An 18,796-nucleotide genomic window follows, 5' to 3' on the forward strand; every position below is an offset into this window, starting at 1 on the left:
GTGATGTGGTAAGCTGTGGAACTGCAGCAGGACACCTAACCATTCTGTGCAAGAGGACTGATAATGCTAATAGGAAAGTAACAGCCAGAAACTTTGCTTAAGATGACCAGGTTAAGTGAAAGTTGGGGAATTATCAAGAGACTTTTGAGAAAAGAATGAGCTGGTTGAAAGGAAATGCTAAAAATATAATGAAAAATCATGATTGTAGGGGAATAGCCTTGAAGAGATAAGGTGATAAGAAGGCAGCAGTCAGGCTGGGTTTGATACTACCCAGAGTCATCCCACCATCCTCACCACATCCACCTTCCCTGACAGAGCACTGCCGGATGCTGTTCCTACCCAGTGTTCCAGCTGGCAGAGTGCTGGGATGGGGGGGACGCATCCCATAGGGTCCCACGCCTTGTGTGTGTGTGTGACTTTGTGGGGGCCTCTTGTTTGCCAGTGTGTGGGTTAGCAGGTTCTAGGAAGTTGTGTGGCCTGAGCACCATGTCCTCAACACCACTGTGTGTTGTTTTTCTGTTGTATCACTGGTATTGATCCTGAGTGTGTTGTTCACAGATTGCCGGTTCCTTGAGTTGTGAATAACCAGTACACTACATGATTCCTATTGGAATATAAGTGTGAGTGGACAGGTCTTCTGCAGCAAGCTGCACTGGTACAGCTCTCAGTGGCAGCAGCCTTTAACAGCCCCATTAGTTATGATTTCATCGGGTTTGCTGCTGTTAGAACTCCAGAACCAGCCACAGCCAGAAATTCTCAACACAGTCCTCACTTCCTTAGGACTCCACCAGTTTCTGCAATCCTTTTATTTTTTACTGAAGCACTTTCTAACGTGGAAGTAAAATAGCTAAGGCCTCAGGGCCATCTCAAGCCTCTCTAGTTAGGAAAAATCTCTGCAGCAGTGACGTCGTGGCCTCACTGAGCCAGCAAGACCCAGTTCTTGGAGTGAATTATTTGTAACATGTTGTGCTGTCCAGAGCTTCCTTACCTGAAGTAAACCATGTTACTATTCCCTGTTGTAGTTTCCTACACCCCGCTGTAGCTTTGGGAATACCAAGTCGTGTGACACAAAGGTGTGTAGAACCGAGCTGCCTCGTTGGGCAGTCTGTCTGTCCTGCTGCTGCAATTACAAACTGCTTTCTGTTCCGGCCTGATGGAAGTTGCCTTCCAGTCGCTCCCCACGGCGAATGTGGCACAGCTTGCAGTGCCGATACGCGAAGCAGTGGTATGATTGCTTTATAAATGAGGACTGTTCAAGTCCTTTGCTTGGGGGACTATCTTTACTCTTAACTAGGTCTATGTAACTGTGGTTTCACACTGTTCCACCTAATCAGTAAATCTGATGATAATTAATAATGCTGTTCCCCCTTACTGAGAATTAAGAACGCGTCTCTTCTGCACAAAATCCTCCCTTAGAAATAACCTCTCTGGCCTTATCTAGGGGGTACCTGGAAGCAGCCTTCAGGTAATGTTTTGTTCCCCAAGAATTTTTATGCACATACAAAAAATGTGTGTATTATGTATTGCTATACTTGCAGAGGATATGAAACATGGATCCTAAATGCCTTCAATTGGTTAAGCTTTATTTATAGCCCAGGACTATGTAGCACATCCAGTTTCCCCCCTTTTTTGTTCTTAAATAAAATCTAAATACTAAATTGTGAGGTATGTGGTTGCTTTTTCTGAGGCCAGCAGTTGTAGTGAATCTAGTATGAAATAATTGCGTGTTTTATCTTAGGAGGTTTTTAAACTGCAGTTTTCTCTGTAAACCTTTGGATTTGTTTCCTTATTTCAGACCTCTGAGGAAACAAGACCTTATAACCGTGCTATGAAAGGAGAGACGGAACTTAAGAGGTAAATTCTTGCTCTGTTACTAAGTGGAGCAACTCTAAAATAAAGCAACCACAAGCTTATTTTAGGACTGAATTTAATCATTTTGCATTGTTTAACCCAATAAAACACTATTTTAACTGATGAAGCATTGGCATTGCATTAACACGTATATTCTGAGCTGGGCAGTTTGAGACAGTTGACAGGATACAGGTTCAGATTTTTTTAAAAAACTCTTAACATATGCTACTATGCTTCAAATAAGGTGGTCTGATTGTAGCCTTCCAGCCCTGTGCCATGAAAAAATAATATTTTTTTTATGTCTTAAACACTACCTCACGGGTTTGTATTGCAGATTACATGTTTTGTTAGTGAAAAAAGGCTCTGGTGAAGCCTGGAGGATAGTTCTGCAGTGACTTTAGTACCTTGAATAGATTCCTGTAGTACTGAAACCATTGGTTTCTCCTTGTGTTTGAAGTGATTATTCTGAGGCAAAGAAAGCAGTCTTTCCAGTCTTTCATCTTAAGGGTAGCAAATACAAACAGTGTTTGAAAAGTACTTCAGATGAAGCAAGAACTTTCTCATGAATCCTGAGATGGAAAAGATTTGGCTTGTTTCTTAAGCACAGCAATATCTAGTTGTAGCTTCTCTCAATATCTAGTTGTAGCTTCTCTGTTAGGTTGGAGTTGTAAGTTGTAGGATATTTAGCTGCCTGTATACATGCCGTTAAGCACTGTTTGTTAGTGCAGAATGAAATAACTGTAGAACAAGACATATACAAAATGTTTTTTCCTTGTTGTACAACCTTCTGGTGTCTGAGAACCAGGGAGGAGTCTCCTGAGCCAGACGATGGGTGCCAGTCGGTGCATTTAAGTTACCTGCCCTACCTGAGCTTGTCAAATGGCCTTTACCTCCCCAACATTATTGACAACGCTCTTCTAGGATAGAAATTTTCTTGGGATATTTTAAACCTTGTCTGTAATAAATTCATTGAGTGTTTTCCCTGCTTTTACAAGGAAGTTTCCTGTTGAGTTTTCATATCATTCACGATATCTCTAGAATGTTCTAATTTACTCCAGTTTGTTTCTCCTGCCCTGTTTGAAGGCTGTGCTGTGTTTGACTCTGCAGCCAAGCTGAACTGCTGCACACTCCAGTTTTAGGGTGACACACCTCATATGTCCTTAAACTGCAGTTAAAACGCATTTGTGTGGCAAGAGGAAACCAGACTTTGCAAGGCATCCCCCAGAGCAATAAATAATGAATGTGGAAAAGGCTTTACCTTAATTTTGTAACCTAAAATACCTGCACAGCTGGGAAAAATCTAAATACTAACAATTATGTATTAAGCTGTTTCTAAGGACAGATGTTGCAGCAAGTTCATGTTTAAGAACGTGCCAAATTGGTACTCATGAATAGCTGTGGCTGCCTCAATCAAGTGCAGGCATTGTTTTACATTAACTGAGCTAATGACATTACTTTTTTTCATGTTTTTATAGATTCAAGGTAGAGAAAGATGGGCAAGCAAAGAAGCATGCTCAAAGTTCTGCTATTTCTCAGGGTGCTGATGGAAGATCCCAAGGAAAATCTCCAAACAGAAGCAAAGCTGCAGCCAGTTCTTTAATCCAAAGGGAAAAGCAAAATAAAATAGTTATTCAGTTTAAAACCCAAGAAATTAAACATGGGAAAAGTACCCACACTCCTGATGTAGTGACTGCTGGCAAGGAGAGTTATAACAAAAGTTGTTCTGATGGAACAGAAAGGAAAAGACTCTGGCATAGCTTTGCCCTTCAGAGGGACAAGGCGCTGAAGAAGAAGAAGGAGAAAGCTGAACTCTGCAAACTAAAGTTAAAAGCAGAACAGACTATGTTGGAAAAATTTAAGTCCTCTGAGTATGATTCACGTGTAGCGCATAAAAAGGCAGCTGGGTCAATAAAACGGGCTGAAGATGTCAGAGTGGCAAAGAAGCCCTCTGATACCTCCACAGGAACTCTGCACCACGACAGGCCTTTCGCTAGGAAGCCAAAAACATTACCCAGGGCTTGGGAAGATGAGGATGAAGAAGAACATGAGGAGCTTTCTAAGAAAAAACAGCATGGGAGTAAACATACACCATCACACTATTCAACTCAAACACCGCGACAGTGGGACTCCTGTAAGTGGAAAAAACGGAGTGTTGGTTCTGATACAGCTGCTGGTCTGCCAGGGACTGAAGGAGGGGGCTCTGAAGCCACAGCATCACGCTTTAAGCAGGTAATGAAAACCCAACTCTTTGTTTTATGTGGGGTACATGTTTCAGGCTGGTTTCTGAATGGCAGGGACCTTATATATAAGCAGACTCCCTTCTACAGACTTCAAACAGTATTTCACAGCTAACTAGATGGGCTTTTTCCTGATCCCAGTGCAAAACACTTTAAAACATGTCTCTGCTCTGCAAGGGGGTTAAACAAGCTGGAAGAACAGAGGCCTTGCCTGCTAGGATTGTGTCTGCACATTACGTCATCAGAGGGTTTTTTTGAGCTGAAGTGATTGTATCATTTTTGAATGAATAAACTGAACTCATGAGAACTCCCCTGCTAGCAAAGTGATGGCAGGAGAACTTGTAGATCTAGGAGTAAAGTTTGTTCAAAAGTTTGAGCTTGTGGTTGGCTCAGCACCTCAAATTTATCATGAGTATGGTTACTTTGTTGTTGTTGTTGAACACCTCTGGCAGTAGTTTTTGGAGATTTCAGTTCATGTGGTAGCATGATCATTTTGTGTGTGGACTAAGATGGTAATTACATACGGAATCGTGGAATTGTTGAGGTTGGAATGCTCCTCTGGAGATCACCTAGTCCAACCCCCTTGCTTAGGCACAATCAGCTTAGAGGGGATTGTCCAGGTGTGTATCCAGTCAGGTCTCTAAGGATGGAGACTCCACACCCTCTTTGCACAGTCTGTTCAAGCACCTTTGCTGTAAAAACAAAATTGTAGGGCTTTAAGTTCAGGTGGAATTCACTGTGAGTCAGTTTGCATTTTGTCCATTGATGGGCACCACTGAGAGAGGCTGCTTCCATCTTTACAGCCTCCCATCAGGTATTTATAAACATTGGTAAGATTCCCCCTTCTCTTCCCTGGGCCAAACAACCCCAGCTCTTTCAGCCTCTTGTATGACATGCTCCAGTCCTTCCATTGTCTTAGTGCCCCTTTGCTCAACACTCTCTGTTAAATTCATGTCTGTCCTATGGTGGGAAGCCAGGAGCATGAATAATAGTCAGACTCACAAGAGATGGAAAAATAGTCTCAGTGTGTAAGCCACCATGTTTATTTTTAAAGCTGTCCTTCTAAACCCTTTTGAAATGATATGGAGGATGCTTCATCGTGGATATGAAAACTGTGTTTTATGTTCCCTATTCATTTCACTTGGGAATATTCAGTGTCCTCTAAAAAACCCTCCAGAAGGTTGATACTGTTCTACTTTTGTTCCTAATTGTTTCTAGAATTTAGAAGTCCCGTGCACGTCTGACACCTACCGAGCCAGTGAGGACTTAAGGTCTGTCCAGAAGGTTAGTGATGTACTTGTTTAACACTAAAGAGCTGTATTCCAAGGCTGTTGACTTGGGGATCACTAGTTCCTCAGTCTGCTTTGATATTTTGTGGTGTTGGTATGATTGTTTCAATTCTTCCTACAGAGCTTCGAAGTGGTTTCACCCAGTCAAGACCGTCAGAACACAGAAACAGACCAAGAGGTTGGTGATGCTTTTATTTTACACTTCTGATTTGTATTAAAACCTCATGGCACCAAGGTTGCATAGCCTGATGGTTCCATGGCCTTTCCTAGTACTCTTGCATTGTTGGCTTATGATTTATGCTTCAACAAAAAAAAGGGAGCTTTTTTTTTTCCCCTCAATACTGAACAGACTTGCTAAAGTACTGCTAGTCAGGAACTTTCAGAGATAAAAGATTGCCCTGCTGTTACTCTCTGCAATGCACGGGACATTCCTAGTTGCTTACATACTCTTAACTATCTCATTTTCCATCTTCTAACTTCCAAATTGGGAGAGAGACATATTTTTTTAAGAAACACAGAATCACAGAATTGTAGGGGTTGGAAGAGACCTGGAGAGATCATCGGGTCCAGCACCCATGAGGAAGCTTTCAGTCTGTGTAGCAAAAGATGAAACAATATTTTTGATACAAGGTAGAAACATCATAAAAAAAGTCTCCCTTCTCAGCTGTATTTTGGACATCTGTTGTGCACTTCTTGTAGTGGCTGTGCAGAAAGTGCTCATGGCTTTATGTTTGCTGTACCAACTTCAGATTTATCACGCTTCACTTTCAGTCAGTTCTAACATAGCAACATTAATGCAACAGAATCTTGTTTGAGAACAATCTCTAAGTGTTCTGACAATTGATGTCATGGGTGTTTGCATTGTAGATGCAGATAGTGGAAGACTTGCACGTTGCTCGTGTTCAGAAGACGGTGGCACTGTCTGTAGTGCAGACTTGTGGAGAACTTACAAGTATGGACATTGATCTTCCAGAACCAGATTTAAATGTTTCTGCTGGTATGTCATGATGGGATGTTCTTTGTATCTGATTGCCATTAGCTATTGTGGTTGGTTAATGGGCTGAGTAGAGAACACACAGCTGATTTTCACAACTCTGTTTTGTTTTTTCTCTCTTCCCCCCAGAGTCTCTTACTTCTGGTTTGAACATATTGGTGGTGATTGACACAAATATAATGATAAGTCACCTTGAGTTTGTCAGATCCCTGAAATCTGAGGATATACCAGGTATGTCAGTACATGGTGATCAATAAGATATGTTTTGAAAAAAAAAAAAAACAAAAAACCAAACCCACAACAAAAATAGTTGTAGTTCAGGCTATGTGAAGAAAAACAAACCTGGGTTCCTTAAGGCAGCAGGTCTCACGTGGGGGCAGGAGGCTCACAGGTGAGAGGCTGGTGCTGTGAGCCTGAGTAGGCTGCCTCTTAAGGGAAGTTCAGCCAGGAAAGTAGAACCTGCTGTGCTTGTACTTACATACCTGAAGAGGATCACGGTCGGCGTTCCCAGGAAGGTACGTGACTACTTAGAAGTAAATAAATCTTACCAATTGTGAGAAGGTACTTTGAAGCATTTAATCTATTTCTAGTGGCTGTGAGGTTCTCTGCTCTCTTTCTAGAGTTTTTTTTCCCCTAGAAATCTAAATGCTGAAATACCAGAAGCAGTCATTCAGGTTGGGTTGAAGGTCACTTGATTCACGAGATGTGGGAGCAGCCTCTCAGGAATTCAGATTGCAGACCCTGACTTTAATGTTTGGCCTTAATACGTTGTGATGCTGTTAGTGATTTGGTGTCAGCGGGATTAGGATTGCATGGCTCAGTTGACAGATTGGGAATCTGTCAGAATATTAAGAGCCCTTTGCTGCATACAGCTGGTGAACACACATGGAAAATAACTTTAATAAGGGCCTGAGTGTTTTTCAAGAGTGTACTCCCTTCCCACGTGAGGACTGGTGTGCTGTGTACACTGGGAGCTGCCGTCACAGATGCCTTTTTCTTTCCCCTTTTTTTATATAGAACATTGCAGTTCCCAGTTTCTGGCCCAGCACCAGCCCCGTTACACAACAGGTTCAGCAGGTTGCTGTTTCCTGACCTGTTTAGTACAAAGCAGATGGATCTTAATGTTTTGGGTTTTTTCCAAAATGGACTGTGCATCACAGTCATTAAATTTCTGATTTACCCTGTGTTTTCTGTGTAACAACTTTAAGGTTCAAACCATGGTCTGATATCTGTACTTCGAGCTTCTTTGCAAGGAATGCTGGCTGGCAGTTAGCACAAACCCTTGCTCCTTTTATCTGATCAATGTTTCTGCACCCTGGCTGTTGTTGTTCAGGTGTTTTCAGGCTATTTCAGCTGCTGTCACCTTTGTTTTAATGTCTTAGAGGAAATGTGGTATATTAATTGCTGCAAGGTCACTACACGCTGTTGTCAGTGTATTGATTAGAATCATAGAATGTGTTGGGTTGGAAGGGGTCTTCAGAGGCCATCTAGTTCCACCCCCCTGCAGTGAGGAGGGACATCTTCACTAGATCAAGTTGCTCAGAGCCCCATCAAGCCTGACCTTGAACCTGCGTCAGTGTCTTACCACCCTCATGTTAGAGAACTTTTTCCTAATATCCAACCTAAATCTCCCATTTTTGAGTTTGAACCCATCAGCCCTTGTCCTATCACTCCGTGCCCTTAGGAACTGTTCTTCCTCAGCTTTCTTATAGGCACCTTTCAGGGACTGGAAGGCTGCTGTACAGTTCCCCCAGGCCTTCTCTTCTCCAGGCTGAACAAGCCCAGCTCAGCCCGTCTTCACAGGAGAGGTGCTCCAGCCTTTGGATCATGTCTGTGGCCTCCTCTGGATGTGTACCAACAGGTCCATGTCCTCCTTGTGCTGAGGACCCTGTACTTGGCTTTGTTGAACCTCATGAGATTCACCTGAGCCCACTTCTCCAGCCTGTCCAGGTCCCTCTGGAAGGCATCCTGCCCCTCTGACATGTTGACCTCACCACCCAGCTTGGTGTCATCAGCAGCCTTGCTGAGGGTGAGCTCAATCCCACTGTCAGTGTCACTAATAAAGATACTAAACAGCACCGGTCCCAACACAGACCCTTGGTGGACACCACTTGTCAGCACCTTTGACATGGACTTGGAGCCATTGACCACCACTCTCTGGATGTGACCATCCAGACAATTCCTTACCCATTGAACAGTCCACCCATCAAATCCATATCTCTCCAGCTTAGAGAGAAGGGTGTTGTGGGGGGCTGTGTCAAAGGCCTTGCAGAAACCCAGATAGATGACATCTGTAGTTCTTCCCTCACCTACTGATGCAGTTACTCTGGTGTAGAAAGGGTTTTTTAAAAGGGTTTATTGCTTTTGTTTGCCCAATATTGTCATTTTTACATGTAAACAATGTAGTGCCAGTTTGAAGTTACATTTTTAGGAAGAGGGAAAGGAACTTGGTCTCTTTCAGTTATTTATTCTTTAATGCTAGGTACTCCTGAGCATGGAGTATGTGAAGTACTGGCCAAAAGAGATCAGTATGAGCTCTCATCGTTACAGTGTTTGAATTAATTCAACTGTAGTAGAATGTGTGGCTTTTTTGTTTCCTTCCAGGGGTTGGCAGGCTTGCCTTAATAATTCCTTGGGTTGTTCTGCAAGAGTTGGACAACCTGAAAAAGGGGAAGATGTTGCAACACGTTTGGGACAAAGCTATCCCTGCAGTCCAGTTCATCTACACGTGTCTGAAAAAACAAGATCCAAAATTGTGGGGACAATCCATGCAGCTGGCTGCTCAAAAAATATGTAATACATGTGCATCTGTTTGTTTCATAGAACCATAGCATGCTTTGGGTTGGAAGAGACCTCAGACCCCATCTAGTTCTAACCCCCTTCCATGGGCAGGGACACCTTCACTAGACCAGGCTGCCCAAAGCCCCATCCAACCTGGCCTTGAACACCTCCAGGGATGGGGCTCCCACAGCCTCTCTGGGCACCCTGTGCCAGGGTCTCAGCACCCTCAGAGTAAAGAGTTTCTTCCTAACATCTGACCTACCCTGCCCTCTTCCAGCTTGAAAACATCATCCCTCGTCCTATCCCTGCACTCCCTGGGAACAGCTCCTCTCCCACTTTCCTGTACAACCCCTGTAAGTGTTGGTAGGCCCATGGGTACTTAATCCTTGGGGTTTACATGCTGTGAACCTTAGCACTATGTTTGCAGGACAATACAATCTGCACTCTGGAGTTTACTAATTAAAATTAGCAGATAGCTTGCAGCAGCCTTTGGAGCAGATGCAAGTCTATCATATGCAAATGCCTCATTGCAATTAGTGCTTTGCTCATCATTGTTTTATCAGTTGCTGCTTGCTTTTAGCTGCAGCAGTAAACTGGGGATTACTTAATGGAAATTCATCCAGTTAACTCCTTTTACCTAGGAGCTATGGGTATGTCCTGGGCTTTTGCTTTTCCCTTGCTCATCACAGAATTTAACATAAATTCACGTGTGTCTCTTGACATTTTCTGGCCAAACCAGAGCGGGTTTGAGTTGGGCATTACCTAAGAATTCAAAGCTCAGATTTGTGTTCCAACTACACTTCTCTCTCTTTGTTTGGGGGCTGTTAGATTTAAAACCAGTGTCACTACTACACTGGAGTATTTCTTACGTTGAGTTACTTCTGAAGGTGTCAGCGTGTCGTAACTCAACTTGCAGATGGCCTAAGTGACGAGAACAACGACGACCGTGTCTTGCAGTGCTGCCTGCAGTATCAGAACCTCTTCCCTCAAGCCGTGGTCATTCTTTGCACGTGAGTTCCTGTGTGCTCTTAGGTCTTTTACAGTGTAAGGTAGTCTTGTGCCAAATACCCGTTTTCAAATCATATGTGAAAAGGAAGAGCTGCTTTTGACATAACTTTTGGGAGGAGCAGTCAGCATCTTTAAAGCCAGGGAAGAAGGATAGAGTGAAACACGATGACTGTAGGTGTAGTCACCTTCATGTCCTTGACGGTAGAAGCAGAATGAAGTTTATCAAATGTTCAATTAAAAAAACTTTTTAAAGAATAGCTTTCTCAGAGTTTAGTCTGATTTCTCATTAAAAATACCATTAGAGCCACAAAATAGGAAAAAAAAAATTGTATTAATGATTGAGATGGGGAAATACTTTGGATTGGGTTGCTGCTGAAAATACTGCTTTAGTTGCAGTATTGGTGGGGCAGCTGTTAATGGTCTTGAGTTAACAAGAGGCGGTGACTGCAGAAGTGCTGTTCATCTGAAAATCCCTTTATCTTTAGAGGGAATGGAAACTTTTGAGAAAGTACTGGGATGAAACTTTGTGTTGCACCTTTAAAGTAGTTCTGGAGCAGCATATACCTTGGAGGGGTGTTTGGGCCAGCGGTTTGGCCAGTAGAACAGTAAAAATGGGTGTGGAAAAGGAGGATTCCTTGCAGCAATTGAGGGAGCTGTTACTGCTCTGGAATCATTGCCTTGTTTGCCTGCAGAGGTCAGAGTAATTAGGTGTTGATGCTATAGTATTTATAGCTGCTTTTTTCCTTAAAACAAACCCAAACCCTGAAACATTTTTCAATATGTTTCTTTTTTTTTTTTCTTCCAGGGTAGCTGCTTTAGTTAATTTTCTGGTTCAAGTTTTTGAACTAATTGCTCAAGACAGAAAGACTCATGTATAACGAAGCTCACAAACTAAGCTTCTTGAAGGCAATTTTTGTGTTGCTGTTGTTACTTACTATGCAGTAATGCCGGGTTTATGTCAGCAGTTCATTCTCTTCTCCTAGGGACGATAAAAATTTGTGTAATAAAGCCATTGTGAGTGAGGTCAAGGCTTTCTGCAAAGCTGATTTGGTTACTGCTCTGCAGAATCTGAATGTAAACAGGCACCAGAACTGTGTGGAGCTGCAGCACTCAAAACGTGGTAAGTTTATTTCTTGTGCATGAATACATATGGAGGTTTTTGAGACACGTAGTAGTCTCTGTAGGAGAGGGAGAGTAGTTCCTGCTATGATCTCAGGTTTGATATAATTTGAATCCTCAGGAATGCTTTTTTGTCTGGGGCAGCTTTTCTGTTTTCAGAGGTAGAACCATAGGCTCATAGAATGCATTAGGTCGGAAGGGACCTTCAGAGGCCATGTAGTCCAACTCCTGCAGAAAGCAGGGACATCTTCACTACATCAGGTCACTCAAAGCCCATCAAGCTTGACCTTGAATGTCTCCAGGGACTGAAAGGTTGCTATAAGGTCCCCCCAGAACCTTCTCTTCTCCAAGCTGAACAAGGCCAGACTCTTTCAGCCTGTCTCTGTAGGAGAGGTGCTGCAGCCCTTTGATCATTTTTGTGGCCTCCTCTGGATGTGCTTCAACAGGTTCATGTCCTCCTTGTGCTGAGGGCTCCAAAGCTGGACACAGCAGCCCAGGTGAGGTCTCCCCAGAGCAGAGCCAAGGGACAGAATCCCCTCTCTAGATCTGCTGCCCCCACTCCTTACAACGCAGCCCAGGATGGGGTTGGCCTTCTGGGCTGCAGATGCACATTGGTGGCTCCTGTCCAGCTTCTCATCTATGAGTCCCGCCAAGTCCTTTTTCTCAGGGCTGCTTCCATCTAGCACATCATCTCCTAACCTGTATGGATCATGGGGATTTTCCTGACCCAGGTGCAGGACCCTGTGCTTGGCTTTGTTGAACCTCATGAGGTTCACCTGAGTCCACTTCTCAGCCTGTCCAGGTAAATGGTTTTCTGAAAGGTTTGAGACCTTTATTAAAACCTCTATCTCTCAGCTTTGTAGTTTTGTTTTATAGGGGAAAAAAACCCCACAACCCAACAAAACACAGCATGAATTTCCTGTGTTTAATGACACTTAAAAGGTGTTCTGAGCTTTTCAGGGCTGAAAAGAGGGGTTTGGGGTTTTTAGTTAAGCCAGTTTGGTCCCTATTAGTGATTTTAATATTCAGTATGCTGAGGTCACTGGTTCTGTTTTGTGTTCATGCCTTTACCTGTATCCCGAATGGAGCAACTTGATCCTTGGGCTGCTGCTTACAGTATTAAGATGAGATCTTATTCTTGCTGATGAGCCCACTGGCTGTATATTCTCTTAAGTTATTTAAAGTAAAAAGAAATGTGGATGAAGATCACAAATGACTAATGCTCTGGGGAAATTAATCTTCTTGGTTAGTAGCTCATAATTAAAAATACCCACATTACAAGGGGGTATAGCTGGAAATACTTGAAACTTAATTAGATGTATCCCATCTACTTGGTATTTATGTTATATAGTGCAGTCTGCCTTGAAATGAAGGAGTTTTGTGTGCTATCAACAGAAATCCAGTCTAGAAGCAGTTGCAGTAAGTACCTTTTATTGTCATTTGTTTGACAGGCACTAAGTCTGAGAAGACAGAAAGAGGCGACGCTGGTCTTACTGTGCGATTCCCAAATGTGCTTCCAGACCTTGAAAAGAACTTAGGAGAAGCGTTATCTTGTATTTTAGAGACTGAAATGGAAATTGCATTTGGAAACCTATGGATGGAGGTGGTTTCTTATGTCATCTTCCTTAATATTTCAAGTATTAAGAGGTGTAAATGTCCTTGGTGTCATAATGGCGTTAGTACCGGTGCTAAGCCAGGCACTTACGTTATCTGGCTCACTACCAGCGAGCAGTTGAGTTCTCAGTTGTACCATATCACATTATAACAAGATTATTTTTCCATTAACGACTGCACAGTATTTTAATAGTCTCTTAATAAAAGAGATGCTGGCTAATCGTGGTAAATACTTAGAACTCTTCATGTTAGTTGCATTAAATTTCTATTTCAGCTTTTCTAGAATTTTCTGCATTCCTGTCCTTCAAGAAATCATTCCATCATGTCTGAATACAATACTCAGGGAGTGATGCTGCACTTTTTCCTAATACCCAACCTAAAATCTCCCCTTTTCTAGTTTAAAACCATCCCTCCTCATTGTATTGCTCTGTGCCCTTGGGAACAGTTCTTCCCCAGCTTTCTTATAGGCACGTTTCAGGGACTGGAAGTATAGTTGCAGCCAGGGGAAGTGTGTGTGTTTATTCAGACATTTTAACAATGCTGGAAAACCAAAGGTGCCTCTACTGTGGCTCTTGCCTTTGTATGTAAGTAACGCTTTAAGACTGGGCTCAGAATTTGGAATGCTTGAGAAAAGTGGAACCAGGAATCCAGCAAATGGTGACACGCTTCTACGTGAGCATCTCTTTATGCCACGATGCTACTGAATCAAAGGTGTAACCTCATTAAACCTGAACATAGCCTCATTTCTGAGGAATCACTGAAGTTCTCCTTCAGCAAGCACAAATCAGAACTTTATTGAAGAACAGAGCGGTGGCTGATGTCTATGTGACAATCAGCCTTTGAATTGAGGGTGTTTTCTTTCAGATAGTCTACCTGAAGCCACCCTGGACTGTAGCAAACTTGCTGAAGTGTTACAGAAAACACTGGGTGGCTGTTTTTGATTATGTCGTGCCAAGGAAATTGCTTTCAACTGTTGAATGTCTCCATAAACACCTCTGTACAGGTAAGAATCTTTGAGAATGTTAATTGTAACCTTGTAAACAAACTCACTGTTCTGGTTTTAATGGTTACAGGAGCAGGTGCTTTGAAACGTGCATACTCTGCACGTGTGGATCATAACAAGTTCTGTTCTCTTCTGCTTTTTGTTTTTCAATTTAAGATTACCCAAATGGATGGTCCTGGCCAGCCTTACCTACTTTGTTTAGTGATCCACAGTTTAGTCCCTGGATGGGTGACAAAATCCCAACACTGTTTTTGTAGCTTTAGAGCAGGAATTGAACTGGAATTGATGAGTTGTGAATGATGTGAGAAAAGAAGGAACAAACAACTTGTGCCAAGATAGGTGTAAATACCATCTGCAACGGCCACACAAATGGTTTCTGAAATGTTTGGGAGTTGGTTTTGGTAATTCAGTATTCTGCTGGCTTTCTTTTTTCACTTTTTGTACAAAGACCTTTCTACCTTTCAAACAAATGCATGGATGCTGTCAGATATATCAGACTTTATTTTCTGCATCTCTTGGGTGCCAGGGGAAAAAACATTTGAATGAATATATATATTAACAGTGACCAAAGTCTCTGAACCATTTATAAAATGGATCTTTCTCCCTCCTTTGTGATGACCTTATGTATGGCCTGATGGTCTTCACTCTTGATGAAGTAAAGACTATTTAATGAGATAGGTGAGGTAAGGGCAGGGAGGTTGGTTTTAAAATAAAAAAAGCCAACAGAAAAACCCAGCCAACCCTTTCAATTTTTTTTTTTTAAGATGTCTTTAAGAATTGGATTTTAACAGATACCCCCTCTTTTGGGATCATGCTGTTCTGCAGAGTTGTTTTGGATATGCCAGTTTATCATCTTGCCAGGTCCTGGGATAAATTTGGAAAACTTCATTAAGGAGTGAGAGGTGTAAAGCTCGCACATGTCTCCTTTGAGAGTGTTTTATCCAACGCTTCCAGACCATTTCCCAGGCTTTTTATGTGCTCCAGTCAGTACCTGAGTATTAAACTTGCATCCTAAGATTGATAACTCCTAACGTCTCCTACTTTTTTCTTCCTGTTTCACATATTTATGTCTAAATAGGTAAACCAGTTGATGACTCAACAGTGCATCTCCTGCTTCAGGAATCCAAAAAACTACTCCATGCTTTCAGCTCAAGGTCAGACTATAACGGTGTCCTTCCCCAGGCCTACGCTGAGGTGAACAAGCTGCACCACATGCTTACCCAGGTAAGAGGACCATTCCATATTTGTTCACCTAACATCATCTTGAAGTTGCTCCACATTCATATTTACAAACCTGGCTTAAACTTCTAAATTACTCCAGTAAATTCAATAAATTATTGCAGGAAATGTTGTTGTTGGACTGTTTTCAAAATTAATAAACCCCAAATTTAAGTGGTTTTTTTTTTTCACATAGCACATACCTGCCTTTATGTATATCCTTGGTAGAGTTCTTTCTCCAGTGTAAATGCGTTGCTATTAGAAGAGTGACCAATAAGCATTATTTAGCTGCTTTCAGGAAAAATGTCTTAGTTTTCTACTCCATCAGTAAGAAAGTTTGGTTACTCTGGAAGAGTGTTTTGAAAAGGGGAAAGACTTCACACCTGTTGGGGTGCCCACAGAGAGTGCACTTGGGAAGGAACATTCTTTATGACACCAGTAAGAGGTGGGGTGCAGACCCCAAAATACCAAATTTCTGTGAGTCTGGGATTTATGGGAGTGTTGCACTGCTCAGGGAAGCTGCTGATTTCCTGAAAATACAGATCTCAGCAGTCTTAAAATTACTTGTGGTATGCACACAAGTCATAAATCAAACTGAAGGTGGGGGCTGTCCCTCTGTTAGGGGTGGCACTGTGTTGGGGGGCTTTGGGGTCCATTTCTACCCAAACTGTTCTGAGATTTTGTGATTTGTAGCTGATGAAAAGGGTCTTAAATATTAAAATTGTTGTTTCTCCTTCTGACATGGATGTAGTACTGCTCTTCCTAGACGTGCTGTTTCAGCTTTCATTGGCTTGGTAGCTCTGGTGCTGCACAGAAAGAACAGGCTCACTTGTCTTATGTGCTTAGCGATAGCTAATGGGGGTGTCCTGACACCTGGTGTGTTGAGACCTGTGTCTCTGCATCCAGCTCATCTCTGAGTTGCTGTGGGAGAAATTCCAGTGTCTTGTTTGTGGTTACTGAGAGTTCTATATGTAATGGCATAAAAAATGGAATAGTGAGCATGGAAGACGAAATATTTTCATATATGGGAAAGAATATGGGTCAGAGGATCTGTAAAATGTTCAGTTCTGGAGAAAGCTGAAGGGAAGAAGGTGGTCAGGGTGAAGAAAGGTGATCAGAGGGCTGGAGCATGAAGAGAGGCTGAGGGAGCTGGGCTTGTTCAGCTTGGAGAAGAGAAAGCTGAGGGGGAACCTCATTGCAGCCTTACAGTCCCTGAAGGGAGCAGAGAAACAGGAGGGGAATCAGCTTGTTCAAGGGCAGAGCCCAGCAGGACAAGGGGGATGGAGTGAAGCTGAAGGAGGGAAGGGTTAGAGGAGATCTTAGGGGGAATCTCTTTGCAGAGAGAGTGGTGAGGAGCTGGAACGGGCTGCCCAGAGACGGGGTGGGTGCCCCATCCTTGGGAGTGTTCAAGGCCAGGTTGGCTGGGTCCCTGGGCAACCTTGTTTAGCTCCAGGCCTGGAGGTTGATGGCCCTGCCTGTGTCAGAGGGTTGGAGCTCTGTGATCCTTGGGGTCCCTTCCAACCCAGACCAGTCTGTGATTCTGGGTGCATTGCAGATCAGTTTAACGTGGGCAAATTTTCCAAACTGGTTTGCTAAATGAGTAGATGACACTTTGTGCTGTTGCAGGGGGAAACATGCCAGCAATTGTGAGGTAGGAAGTAAGAAGCAGTTCTTGTTTCCACCAGCTTACTGTGCCTGGGGAGCTTCCATTTCCTATCTGTAAAAAATAACTATATACACATAGACTTGGTGAAAGACTGAGAGATACTTTAGATGCAGAGACTGAAATAAGGAGGGCTATGACTAGATGAGATCTGCTTTGCTTTTTAGAGCATTACTTAAAAAAAAAAAAACAACCCTAAATAGAAGTGTTCAAGTATTCTCAGGTTAGAAACCAAATAGACTCATTGTTTGCTGAACTGTTTTATAAGGTGAGGTCAGACACTCAACAGGATTTATCAGAAGACATCACAGTTCTTTCAGAAAATGCTGCATGTGAAAAAATGGAAGCAATGACACCAAATCTGCCAAACTCTGAAGAAGAAAAAAAGCTACAGCCAAGCTTTCATGTAACTCAAGAAAACAGGCACCAGGAAATCTGGTCGGTCCTTGAAGGTGTATGGAATACAATAAATTTATATAGGTATGGTATGCTAAAGAAATTCAGAACTTCTATATAACCTTAGATCTTTTTCACTTTTCCCCCCTGGTTTTAAAGAAGTTATTGGTAATTAATCAGAACCAACACACACAAAAAAAAAATCACACAACTTGTCACAGAGAGCTTTAGAGGATGCAAATTGTTGTGTGGGTGCAGGCAGTGATCTGTCTAGGCCACTGCTCTTTTTCTGGACAGAGGCTCAAATAAGTTAGGGAATGGTGCTGAAAAACCTGGAGGAGCCACAAATGTGAGACAACCATGGATACATCACTTTTGTCTGTAAAAAAGAGGCATTCAGGCTCTAAGTTTCCTTGTGGTTAGTTTCTTTCCAAATCCTGTGGAACTGTCAGGGCTTATGCAAAGTTTTTTTACTTTTTAAAAACTTGAATCAACTTGAAATAGAGTAAGTTTTCTTGTTCAGCAAAAGCCTTCACTCTGAAATTCAAATGAAGACTGTGGTGATGATTTCTTTACTCATAGAAACTCAGTTGCATTAAATTACTCCCCTTCCTTTGTCTAGGTGATTTACCAATAGTTTTAATTTGGTTATTTTTGAAGAATCTGGTTGAATACACTGAGAAGCAATGCTTTTGGATGCTATCACAATAGACCCTGGGGCTTTTCTGTAGTCCTAATCCAAGATCTTTTCAGAGGAGGGTTCTGAGTGATGTCAAGCACGAAGGAACTCCCATTTTTAGTGGTCTGATAAGGACTCACCTAATAAACACTGATAGTAACTCTACTGATGCTGTTTCTATGCTAGTGTGTGAATGTACTGCACCATCATACTCCTCTTGGCTTACACCGCTGCAGGTTATTCTGCTGGTTAGGAGTGGGCATGTGTGTGCCACTCAGGTTAGCCAGAGAGCCCTGAGAGTAATTGTGAATTTGAAGGTTTCATGTATGTGTTGAGGAAAAACTCTTTGAGTGCATCATTTTTATAATCAGAATCCCAGAATCACCAGGTTGGAAAAGACCTCTGAGATCGAGTCCAACTGCTCCTGTCCTGTGCTAAACCATATCCCTGAGCACCTCATCTCCCTGTCTGTTAAACACACCCAGGGATGGTGACTCAGCCCCCTCCCTGGGCAGCCTGTGCCAGGCCCTGACGACTCTTTCAGGGAAGAATTTTTCCCTCACATCTGATCTGTCCCTGCCCTGGTGCAGCTTGAGCCCATTCCCCCTTGTCCTACCACCTGTCACTTGGATGAAGAGACCATTGCCCACCTCTCTACAACCTCCTTTCAGGAGCAACTGACTGTTGTCTCAAGCCACATGGCAAGGACCATGCTGTAAAAGAAGATAACATTTTAGAATCAGAGGTTACTTTATACTCTTCCTGCTCATCAAGAAAATAGCTCCTTCCAGTAAATCTGGTGAATGAAGCTCCTTGGAAAATGGATGGAAAGCATTTTACTACTTAAGAGCTTACGTCTAAGAGAGGCTTACTCGGGTGTACTTCTGTGCGTGAAGAGTCTGGCTCCTTCTCAGTGAGGTTTAACCATAAATTGTAACTCTGAG

At 42.7% G+C, this 18,796-nt stretch overlaps 1 protein-coding gene across 1 annotated transcript in view; it reads left to right on the forward strand.

The window, feature by feature from the left end:
* SWT1 (SWT1 RNA endoribonuclease homolog) overlaps nucleotides 1–18,796 on the forward strand; it is a gene marked incomplete at its 5' end in the record, with an annotated part of 36,157 nt that overhangs the window by 1,912 nt on the left and 15,449 nt on the right. The window contains 13 exons of the mRNA XM_084266501.1: nucleotides 1,796–1,854; nucleotides 3,327–4,080; nucleotides 5,307–5,372; nucleotides 5,499–5,555; nucleotides 6,245–6,374; nucleotides 6,501–6,602; nucleotides 8,976–9,164; nucleotides 10,069–10,162; nucleotides 11,144–11,280; nucleotides 12,731–12,882; nucleotides 13,758–13,896; nucleotides 14,975–15,120; nucleotides 17,046–17,257. Of these exons, the coding sequence (XP_084122627.1) occupies nucleotides 1,796–1,854; nucleotides 3,327–4,080; nucleotides 5,307–5,372; nucleotides 5,499–5,555; nucleotides 6,245–6,374; nucleotides 6,501–6,602; nucleotides 8,976–9,164; nucleotides 10,069–10,162; nucleotides 11,144–11,280; nucleotides 12,731–12,882; nucleotides 13,758–13,896; nucleotides 14,975–15,120; nucleotides 17,046–17,257 (2,237 nt within the window). The remainder of the gene's footprint in view (nucleotides 1–1,795; nucleotides 1,855–3,326; nucleotides 4,081–5,306; nucleotides 5,373–5,498; nucleotides 5,556–6,244; nucleotides 6,375–6,500; nucleotides 6,603–8,975; nucleotides 9,165–10,068; nucleotides 10,163–11,143; nucleotides 11,281–12,730; nucleotides 12,883–13,757; nucleotides 13,897–14,974; nucleotides 15,121–17,045; nucleotides 17,258–18,796) is intronic.

Source organism: Gallinula chloropus, assembly GCF_964237585.1.
Source record: "Gallinula chloropus genome assembly, chromosome: 6".
Taxonomy (NCBI): Eukaryota; Metazoa; Chordata; class Aves; order Gruiformes; family Rallidae; genus Gallinula; species Gallinula chloropus.